The 11759-nt window shown below is 38.4% G+C and overlaps 2 protein-coding genes across 2 annotated transcripts in view; both read left to right on the plus strand.

Annotated features, from left to right (window-relative positions):
* Positions 1-7244: 7244 nt before the first annotated feature.
* Positions 7245-9060, plus strand: BDBG_04308 (PX domain-containing protein). Its single transcript, XM_002625393.2, has 5 exons — positions 7245-8056; positions 8151-8176; positions 8256-8350; positions 8461-8518; positions 8605-9060. The coding sequence occupies exons 1-5, from the start codon at positions 7544-7546 to the stop codon at positions 8675-8677; spliced, it is 765 nt and encodes a 254-aa protein (XP_002625439.1). The 5' UTR covers positions 7245-7543; the 3' UTR covers positions 8678-9060.
* A 159-nt stretch (positions 9061-9219) lies between these two features.
* Positions 9220-11759, plus strand: part of BDBG_04309 (uncharacterized protein) — a gene marked incomplete at its 3' end in the record, with an annotated part of 3163 nt that continues 623 nt past the window's right edge. The window contains exons 1-2 of the mRNA XM_031721618.1: positions 9220-10564; positions 10712-11740. Coding sequence (XP_031578233.1) covers positions 9568-10564; positions 10712-11740 — 2026 coding nt within the window. The 5' untranslated portion in view covers positions 9220-9567. The remainder of the gene's footprint in view (positions 10565-10711; positions 11741-11759) is intronic.

Raw genomic sequence — 11759 nt, forward strand, 5'->3', positions numbered from 1 at the left:
TTGATGATGAACATTGTGAAGACTCTGAGAAGTGAGTATTTTAGAGATGCTGTGGCCCTGTGATCTTGATTTTTTTTTATTTTTATTTTTTGTTTTTTTCTTTTCCTTTTCTTTTTTTTTTTTGTTGTGATTTTTTCTTGTTGTTTTGTTTTTTGTTTTTTTGTTATTTTTTGTATTTTATATTTTTTTTTAATTAAAATGATATCAATTATGATCTGTGTTCAGAAAAGTAATGATATTTGATAACACTCTCTGTTGAATTTTCAACAAATGAGCACTATGTTATGATATTATGTAAGTGAGAAATGATTTCATGATCTCATTTGATGCCATTTTCAATAATGAGATCAGAATGAAAATGTGACTAAGAATTCAAACATATTCTTTATCTGAGACTAGATTTTTATTTGAAAAGTGAATCTGGGACCTTTAATATCTGAAATAACATGATTTGAGATCAATGTAATGAACACAAACCATGATCAGAAGTAATGCTTTTAGGCAACGTGACAACTGTAAAGTTTGATCCTGGTCCCAGACACGGTCACACGGTCAGTCTAGATATGCCTGAATAGAGATGTTCATCAAGACTTGCTTTATCATGTCAAACAAATATCTGACTTCTGTGAGCAGAGTGTGAAACTGCAGTGAGTTCTCAAATCTCATCAACTTAATCTTAGCTGTGTATAATGCTCTTTTCTGGCCTGTTTTTGAACTGTTATACAGCAACTTAATCTTGAGAGTCTCTAATACTTTCATCTGATCTGTATAAAAACTGACAAAATCATGATAATAATTGAAGAGGCTGATGATTCCTTCTAGTTCTCTAAGTGTTATAGAAAAGACTAGATTAGTAATAGCAGCTACTTTCTCTTCTTGAGTAGATAATATGTCTAGTTGACTGACATGGTGACTCAGCAAATGTACTGAGAGATATGTGAAATGATATTTAGTTAATGACATTATTATCTCAGATGTCTTGAGAGCTGTGAAGACTTGCTGCATATGATAAAGATGTTCATTCAGTGAGTGAGAGAAGATGATGATGTTATCTACATAGACTAACATGAATTGTCATAGGAATTTTGCTAGAATCTTCTTCATACACTGTTGAAAGAACTCAGGTGAGGTTATCAACCTCATTATAATAACTGTAAAATGTTCAAGACCTCAGTGCAGGGTTATGAATGTGATTTTGAAATGATTACTCTGTTCAATTGCTTATTGAAAGAAGTCTTGACAGATATTCATAGATGAGAATACTGTAGAACTGCTAAGTGATTGCAACACATCTTATTATGTTAATAGAGAGTATGTATTGAGAAGTAAGTGTGTGTTTACTTTTCACAAATCAATCATCATTCTCAGCTTTCTTCTAAGTCAGATCACAAAGACAGGTGAAGCAATGAGATTCCTGTCTCTGAGAGAAACACATTTAATTCTTCTATCTTGCAGAAGTGAGTCCAGGATCTGGTCAGTGACTTCATGATCTCTTTGAGACAGAGAATAGAGTCTTTGTTTCAGGCTGGAAAAGTTGCTCTCATCAATGAACTGCAGTGACATCTTAACATTGTCTGAAAATAAGCCTAGGCTGAAGCTAAATAGTTTATAGTATCAGTTGATAATCACTTGAATGACTGCTCAGTCTTCTGCTGCTCAGTGATCTGATATATTCACTTAAACTCACTCAGCAAGAGTGTCTGCTGTGAGAATTTAAAGTGAATTATTCTGATCTTCTGCATCTGTCAAATGTAATTTGATATACAAGGTAGAAAACAGAGAATCTTTCAAGTCAGAATGATGAATAATGTCAGCATTAACAGTATAAATGACAATCTTCTTTCACTGTCAGAGTAGCTGTGAGTTTGACAGATGTCTACTCACATGGATAGCGCCTCTGATGATCTTGATATTTATAGAATATCTTCTATGAAATGTAACAAGCTTGCTGTGAACATTGATAGTTGCTTTCACTGATGATAATACATTATTAGCTATGATTATATTGCATCTGAGATATCACACTAAGTGGAATTTATCTTCAACAATGAAAAGAGAATTGTTGTTCACTCTTAAGATAAGGTCTGTTATTATGAATAGATTTGATTCATCAGCTTCTAAGTTAACTTCTTAAATGCTCACACATCAATCATGCAGTATAGAGATTGATCAACAATAAGAAAAGAATAGATTTGCTATTATTGTGTTGATAAGTGATATATTCATGTCTGTATTCATATAAACAGAGAGATCATCTTGTGATGTAATGATGAGAATGATGAGAAAGATGTAAGATAAATACTGTAGTTTACTAATGTATTCTTGATCACTTATAGGGATATCACACACTGCAATCACATATATGTCAGTATTAAAGATGTTCTGATAATCATCTAAGAAAATATCTGTAGATGAGATGAGTCTCTCAGTGTCTATCTCACTGATTATTTTTTCAACTCACTGTTGAAATCTAGACTGAGGTCTAGATTCAGCAGCTCATTATCATCTTTTCTGATATTCTTCAGTTTAACTTGATTTGTCAGATGATCACTGTTCTTCTCTTTTTTAAGGCAGTGATTGATGTAATAAAGGTCTTCACAGATATAGCACTCTGCTGCAGGCACTGGCAGTCTTCCTTCTTCTGTTGTACACTGAATTGACAACTTACTCATTGTGAGAGCACTTGTGAGAATCACTGTCATCTCTGTGATAGACACAGACAGCTTTGTAGCTTCTGTCTACTTAGACAGAGAGATGTGATATGAGCAGCAGTCATTATTCTGTTCAAAACATCTGAAACTACACATGTAGTCAGTGAATTGAGTCTTCTGATCAGTTCAGATATGTCAGATAACTGACTCATTGTCTCTAATTTGTTATCAGAAGTTATTCAATCATTCAGCAGAAATGAGCAGTGTGATTAAGAAAAGATTGAACTCTAAATTCTCTCACAAGAGTCTCTTTATCATAATGAGATCAGAGATTGCAGCAGCTTGCAGTAAGTTAATCTTCTGTGAGATGTATAATGTCAGAGACAGTTCATCTGACTTCTCAAAGAAAAAACACAGAGTCTGAGCTTTCATTCAAGCTTTCTCTTCTGATAGCTGGAACTCGTGTTTTAACTCATTGATAATGGTAGAGAGAGAGGCATTCATATTCTTTCTCATTTCAATAGACAGACTGTTATGCTATTTCAATGCCTGACTCTTCAGATACAGAGAGAATACACAGAGAATCATGTTATCTCCCTTCTGTATGATGATGAATTCTAAGTGACTGATAAACATCATTACATTTATTTTCACTGAGTTGAATAGCATGATGTTGCCAGCCTGTAATCTCACTGATCTATCATCACTTCATACAGATAAATGAGGTTCACTATTAAGTGAAAGATCAAGATTGTCATGAGTGAGTGTCTGATTCCTATGCATTCAGTTTCTCTCTGAGTTATAAGTAAAACATGCAGTATCAGCTTCTCTGAGGAAATTAATCCTGTCTCTTATTAGATTATGATGATGTGTTCTGCCTTCAGCACTGCACAGTTCCTGTGAAATTGTCAGCATTTGTCAGGTTCTAGAAGGTGATTCAAAGCCTTTCTTGAAGAAGGCATCTAATTGCTGTACAGACTCATTGAGAGAATCATTAGCTCTGACATCTGTTCTATCAATCTGAGCTGAATGATTCATCTGCTAACAACAGTTCAGCTCCTGTCTTTGAGCAGTGAGTGCAGCTTTCTCAGTGCAGAAGCTATTTTATACTTTCATCAATCTGCTTCTTTCATCTGTCAATTGTTTAAGATTCTCTTGAAGTTTGCTGACACATTTATCAATGAGAATGATACACTTATTCAACTGCTTCTTTCACTGACTAAGCTGATGTTCACATTCATTGAGCTCACTCTTTTATCAAGTCAGTCAGGCTTCTAGCTGTTCTAACTTCTCAATCATATCTAGTATTGCTGCTTCATCAGAAGGAGTGTGATTCTGATAGTTGAATTCATAAAAGCTTGAAGCTATTGAACCTCTCTTCTTAGTATTCTTTATAATGTCTGTGCAGAAGGCCTGTAATCAGAGATCAATAACATTCTTTCATTTCACTACTGAAGCAGAGTTAAGAACTGTTTTTATGTCATTATAACATCTGACTGATACACTCATAAAAATGTCTTTCACTTTGATATGATTGTACAGTGTCACTTGACTTTTGACACTCTTATATTATTTATCTGTATTCTGCCAGACTTCTGTAATCATAATAGCATACTTTTCAGCCATTGTTTGTGAGTAAGTTTGTCCTGAGTTGAGTTCATCAGTGAATTCTTGAGTGAGTTATTCAATTTCACTGACAGGCTCATTCAGTTCAGTGAAAGAAAGTGACTGATGAGAGCTGCTCTGAGTAATTCATTCATTCTGCTTCATTATTGTGACAGGGCTGATAAAGTCATATAAGAATGTGAAGATGAGTTTACTGCAACTGTGATCACATTCTAGACTGATCACTAGTGCTATGATGTTCTGAAGTGAAAGATGCTTAAATGATTATTAGTCAGACCTATCACCAGCTGTAGTATTGAATGAAATAGATTCAAATAACTGCAGATCAGATCAATCACTAGCTGCAGTATTAAAGAAGATAGAACAGCTGAATAATTACAAGCTAGATTAATCACTAGCTGCAGTATTGAAAGAAGATAGAATAACTAATCAGACTGATTATTAGCTAGTCAATTCTCAGTGTCTGCAGCCTGGTTCAATCACTGATGCTATGTATATCAAGAGCAGAGTGAAAGTTAAAGAGACTAGAAGAACTTGATTCTTAACAAGATATACTATCAAATTATAGCATACACTGCTATGTAGGGTCAGATATAAGAGTAAAAACTTGTCTTATTCTCTAAAAGATGGGAGATGAGCGTACGCTCTTATATATACAGTGATTATTTTATAGAGATTAACTCTTGTAGAAGAAGTGATTGTCTATGAAGAAAAGAACAGAGACTCTGTAGAGAAGAAGTGAATACTCTCATAGAAGAAGTGATTGTATATGAAGAAAAGAATGAAGACTCTGTAGAGAAGAAGTGAAAGCTCTCATAGAAGAAGTGATCACATATGAAGAGAAGAACAGAGAAAGAAGATAGAAGTAAAAGCTTCAGGAAACAGCAAGGGATGAAGCGGAAGCTAGAGCTGAATAGAGAATTGACTTGAATAGAGAGTGAAAGCACGTCACAACTTTTATAATAATTTATAAATAGTAAATAAAAGTTATTAGTTTCTTTAGAGTTAAGAACTTAAAGTCTTATTTAATAAGCTTATTCTATATATTTTTATTCAGTTTTTTTATAAATATTATTATTCAGATCTTATTTCAGAACTCTATTTTCACAGATCTTAATTTATATTATAATTTTATAAAATACTATAAGTAGTTTTTATCAGATTTCTCATCTCTTTTTCTAATATTAATAATTATAACTCAGATATTCTCTATTTAACTTATAAAATTCTTTAACTTATTCTCTAAATAGATTTTAAAAATAGATTAATAAAATCTCTTATAATTATTTTTTAAATAATTTAATCAGTTTTTAACTTCAGTATAGTAGAGATCTGTTATTATATAGATAATAACTTTCTTATCTTTTATATTATATAGTCAGACTTATAAGTTAATTTTAAATATAAACTTATAAAAGCTTTTATAGATTATAATTTAATAAATAATCTTAAGTAATTATAACTGAAGAAAATTTCTTTTCAGTTTATAAGTATCTCTGAAGATTATATTTAGAGACTTAGTTTAAAAGTGTTTATAGATAGTAAGTATTTCTTATAAAAAAAATAGCTTAATTCTACAGAAAATACTTAAGAATATTCTTTACTAAGATTAATTTATTTATATATTTAAAGAGTTTCTCAATTATAGATATAGAGAATAATATTCTATAAGTAATTAATAAGTTCTCTAAGACTTCTTTTATAAAGATTATTAATAATTTAGATAACTACTTCTAAGTGTCTACAGTAGAGTTTATAAAGATTAAAGTATATAAATTTCTAGTTTTTTCAGATATAATGAATAGTTACTGACTGACTTAGCTTAAAATATAAGAATAAGTACTTTTAGATAATTATTCAGATGTTTATAGCTTAATATAATATATACTATTAACTACTAGAAGTATTCACAGTAGAAAGATAAAATATAGAGATTAAATATATAATAGTATTCAAGCTGAGTTATGAATAGTATTCATGAACTTCAGTCTATATAGTTGTGTGTAGCCAAGGGCCACTAACCCTATTAGTTATCTGAGAGATAGAAATAGGGGTAAAGAATCCGTGAGAAGCGGGATTTCTTACAGTCAGGAAATAAGAGATTATACATTATAAATGTTATTAATATGATATTACTACTATTTTCCTTATCATCAGCTTACTACAAAACTCATTTAGTACTTACTAATACTAGCTCTCTTAGCTTGCACATTTGTTTTGCTATAAATAGCTCTATCTTTTGTATATAATAGATAGTGTACAGATAATATAAGAAGCAGATCTTGAATCTTGATACACATAAGATTTATATGTTTCCGACATATTCATCCAAGACACTCATTCCGACACTGTTTTATATATATTATTCATAACTATCGTTAAACATATTCATATGTAACTATGTACGGAGTACGTTATATCGTAAGCTTTTTGTCAGCGTGGACCACCAAAGTCGATCCAGCCTGATCGCAAATGGCCCGATCAATTCTTCTATTTATTCCAGCGTTGGAACCGTAGAAAAATTCCATTGGAGTGAATTGTAAGCTCTTATTAGTCTGTCTGTATCAAACTACCAAAAGTTTTGATCCTCAAAGCCATCTTAATTGAGGCATGACGGGGAGAGAAAAAATGGATTAATATAATAAATAATTTATTTTATACCAATCCAATGAGAGTCGACATTCCGCGCTTGTGATTGGTTGTTGAGGGGCAGCTCCTCACATGACATCGGCCCCAGCCGTCTTGGCGCCCTCAACGTCCTCCCTATGCGGAGCACACTATATCAATCAATAGCCCTTTGCTATCTTGCTATACACAGCACAGTTATATCAGAAGCTGGTGACCAGCGACTGATGCTGCCCCTTAATAATAGTATATCCCCTGCTTGGTATGTGTAACTCTGCTGCCTGGCGTACAATCTTTACTGCGGAGTGAGCTTGCTAGCTGTACACCCCAAATCCCCAGTTCCACATCACTCATGCATGCTGGCGATCATTCCCAGATGCCCAATTCGTCCAGCACCAGCTAACGATGACAATAGAACCGAGTTGAAGATTATCTCTGGGTCACCAGAACTTTCACACGCACACAATACACACACACACACACACACCAGTTTCTCCTTCTACTCTCTTTCAAGTAGCACTAGCTTCCACGCACCATTTTGCGGCCTTCAATTTTCTACAACAAGCCTTAAAAACAAGCCAAGACGATTCCCACGTCATACTTCTTGCTCGCTTGTTCACAACGGGCCATCTAGCTGATGGATGGAGCCGCGGAATGAGGAGGCGCGGCCACCTCGCATGCAGCAACCGCAATCACAATATTCGGCCCCAACCTCACACTTCAATAACACCACTATATCTTCTCGCAATTTCCCTTTGAACCACACCTCCACCCCCTCCACCACCATCACGACCCCCGAAAGTACCGATAACAACACCACAGCGGCGGCCGCAGTGGAACAATCACCGACCTCTGATGAAGAACCGTCCCCATGGACCGTCCCACAAACGTCAACAGCGGCATCAGGAGTAGTCCCCCCTTACTGGCGGCACTATAGGAACGTCTCCCTGGCATCACAAACATCGCTAGACGCCGCCTCCGCGCCGCGGAGGTCGCTTATACGCCTAGAAGACCACACGGAGGACCCGGCATGCGAGACGAGTCAGGGCCTCTGGGCGCGTAGCGTGACCATTGATGATTATATTGTTGTGAAGGGGGACAAGTCCGGGATTGGCGCGTATGTAGTGTGGATTTGTAAGATTCAGACGTTGGAGGTTTGTTTTTCTTTTTTCATTATTTATATATTAAAAAAAAAAAAAAAAAAAATCTCGCCCTGGCTTGACGTTAATCTTCGTTCTGGTGACGTAGGGAGGTCCCATGGTGGTTCGGATGAGGTACGTACAAATCTCTCATGTTCATACATACATACTTATATATGGTCCCCCTTGACGATCAAGCTAAAAACCATATCAGATACTCTGAATTTGACGACCTGCGTTCCAAACTCGCCGCTGCATTCCCCCATGCCAAATCCGCGCTTCCGCAGCTCCCACCCAAGAGCGCCATTTGTATGTTTTACTCTTTCCTTTTCCACTTAACCTGCTATTATATCACTGTCACTGCACACTTTTGCAAAACCGGTGATGCTAATTAATAATATGATTTAAAATTCCAACAGTTAAATTTAGCCCTAAGTTTCTCGAAACGAGACGGGTTGGACTGGCATACTTTTTGAAGTGAGTTTAACTAACTTAACCTCAGCCTTTATCTCGAGTGCCTTATTTTTAACTAGTTGTACATATACTAATAACTTTTTCATCAGCTGCGTGCTTCTCAATCCTGAGTTTTCCGGATCGCCTATACTGAAGGAAGTTTTGTTTAGCCATGTCGGATAATCGCTTCGGGCTCTCTCTCTCTCTTTTTTTTCTTGTTTTTCATTCTTTTTCTTATACCACTATTTCCTTTAATTTGTATATACCCTCTCTAGTTCGTTTCCCCTTTATGATAGCGAAATCTGCGTTCCGCAAGAGTCAAAAGAGCGCGTCGTTTCTTTCTTCTTTCTTTCTTTTTTTCTTTTCTTTTCTTTTTTTTTCAGATTGCTATAATTGTTATTTAATACTATTAGGGCTATAGATTTCAATCTGTGGTTATTAGCTACTATGAGAGTATTTTCATTGAGCAAGAGGTCTCTCTGACTTCCCGCTCTTGGCAAAATCCAGACCAATTTTAACTGGCTTAACTACTTAATCCGCCGACAGTAGTTAGTGTTGGCCGCTGCGGCCTGTGGCGATGTCCTTAGATCACGTGACCAACCACTATATTAACGCTCTTTGTACTCCGTATATGCTCCATCAATACAACCTTCGACTATCCTATAGTTAGTTAGTTTAACGTTACTAGTGATTTGTCAGTACCTGTACCACCGCCGGTAACTTTGGTTTTCCAAGGCGCTGCAACGCCTATCTCTGGTCTGTTAGGTGTACCAACACGCAGTATGAAGTCTAATATATACCGCCCAATACCACCCTCCAAGCAGCCAAAACTGGGTAATATTTCGCCCGTACTGTCACGCCACGCGTAAGTATCCATTCGCCCCCTTCTGCGCCGTGGCCGACAACAACGGAAGAAGAACAAAAATCCTGGCTGCGATGAGACGAGACGAGACGAGACGAGACAGCGACACAAAGATACTCTCTATCCAGGCGAGTCGAGAAGCCATCCCCAGGGCTACATCTGCCACCTCTAAAAGGGCCATGACCCGCCAGCGACCAATCTCCTTCCCGCCATGGTTGCTCGCTCAACACCGACGTTGAGATTTTCGTCCGTACGACACAGAGATCCTCCTCCTCCTGTCGCCCCATCATTCGATCCTAGCAAAATACCCTCCTTCGCTCACGACACCACCACCACAACCACCACCAAATCAATCCCCCCCAACCCCTCCACCACACGACGAAGTGCCGTAATCCAACAACGACAACGACAACAGCAGAAACATCACCAATTACAAGACAAATTAAAACCCCTTAAACAATCCAAACTCCCCTTCCCCCTTGCCTCCTCTCCCCGCCAACCCCAACAACCCACCAAGACAATTCCAGCGCCCGAACGGCCTTTCAAGAAGGCAAAGCTGGATGGTCGCCATCATGACCAGGCATCCATCACCGGGCCTGCAAAGCTTCCCTTGCGCAGTAGGGATTCACAGGGCCTACTACTACTGACACCGGATTCATCATCTACAAAAACAACATCATCAACAACAACAACGCCTGCTGCGTCTCGGACGCGGTCAGCGAATGCTACTGCAGCTACTGCAGCGGGTGTTAGTAGTAGTAGTGGTGGTGGTGGTGGGCTTACAGCTATTAATAAGAATAATAGTAAACCCACTACCCTGGCACTCTCCGCTCCACTCCGCTCCCCCGCATCAGCCGTATCTCGGACAACGCGCAAATCTGCCCATAGTAATCAACAACAACAACATCACACGCCTGTGAGGGTGAGTGAAGATGTGGCGCAAGAGGAGAGGAGGAAGAAGAAAAAAGTGGTTAATGGCATTATGATTGCGGATGACCATGATAATGATAATAATGATAAGTATAAAAATGATCGGATTGTTAATAACTTGTTGAAGGACGATGGGGCTTCTCCTTCGACGACCGCCGCAGTTGGTCGTGAAAAGAGATCGTTACGATCTAATGATGGAGGATCGAGGTCGAAGAGTGAGCTGGCGATGTATTTTCAGAATTATGAGCAGATTCTCAGTTTAGAGCCTATGAAGCCCGGTGAGTTTACTTTGATCTATCTCCCTTTGTTTTGTTTGTCTGCTTGTGTGTATGTGTATCTATATATCTAGATTTCCTGATGTGGCGCTACAATTCGAGTTTGGTGTTTGCTCTGCTTGTGTATCTCCTGTTGCTAACCGTCGATAGAGTTCCTCTCGGCAGACACCACGGTCTTACTCATCGATGACCTCACGCAACCTATCGTACTTGATCCTGTGCCGACAAATGCGCCAGCAACCAAACTTCGGGGGAAGCACGATAAAGGGAATCCGCCAAATGGCCAAATGGCACAATCGTTAATGGAGAACCCACTTCTCGAGCTCCATGATGCCCAAATACTTGACCTACGACCATCTACACATCATAGTAAGAACCCATCAAAGGACCCGCTAGATGGCGATGTCTACTTCAAGGCGCACCGGAGGATCGAACGGCAAGAAAAGCAGCTCCGGAATATTGAGAGGGAGAGGGCTCAGCATGAAAAGGTCCAGCTGGATCGATTACTGGATGAGTTACAGGGCCATGATTGGCTGCGAGTTATGGGTATAAGCGGAATCACGGAGACGGAAAAGAAACTATACGAACCTAAACGAGCGTATTTTATCAAAGAGGTGTCAGCATTAATTGATAAATTCCGGGCCTGGAAAGAAGAGGAGAGACGACGGAAGATTGAAAGAGATCAATACCTTGCCGAAGAAGACGATGATGACGAAGAAGAAGATGAAGAAGAAGATGAAGAAGAAGATGAAGAAGAAGATGAAGAAGATGAAGAAGAAGATGAGAACGAAGAAAACGAAGCGGAGGATGAGGACGAAGATGAAGCCGAGCAAGCGGCTGACCAAACCAGCATAGGAAAAGAAGATACCAGGCCCCAACCCAACAGGGACGGGGACCTGGAATATTTCTCTCCTAACTTCCAAACCTACGGTGAGCCCCCAGACATCAATGATGTCGATGCCTGGGCAGCCCGCCAACTCCATCAAGAAGCCATCTCAGCCTCCTCCAACACAGCACGCCGCATCAACCTACTTCCCGAACATGTCTCCATACCACCACCACTACCATCATCTCAACCTTCCTCTTCCTCCCCTCCATCCTCCTCCTCCTCTTTTTCACCCACATCCACCTCCACATCATACCCTGCCCCTGCTGGCCGCGATTCTGACCGAGCTGCCCGTGCCCCTAGCCCTGCAAG

This window comes from Blastomyces gilchristii, assembly GCF_000003855.2.
Source record: "Blastomyces gilchristii SLH14081 genomic scaffold supercont1.7, whole genome shotgun sequence".
In the NCBI taxonomy this organism is placed as follows: Eukaryota; Fungi; Ascomycota; class Eurotiomycetes; order Onygenales; family Ajellomycetaceae; genus Blastomyces; species Blastomyces gilchristii.

Excerpts from the sequence above, each read along its gene's own strand:
- BDBG_04308 (XM_002625393.2), top strand. The coding sequence starts at position 7,544 with ATGGAGCCGCGGAATGAGGAGGCGCGGCCACCTCGCATGCAGCAACCG. Across the intron at positions 8,057-8,150 it reads GTAAGATTCAGACGTTGGAG|GGAGGTCCCATGGTGGTTCG; the intron begins GTTTGTTTTTCT and ends CTGGTGACGTAG. Across the intron at positions 8,177-8,255 it reads CCCATGGTGGTTCGGATGAG|ATACTCTGAATTTGACGACC; the intron begins GTACGTACAAAT and ends AAACCATATCAG.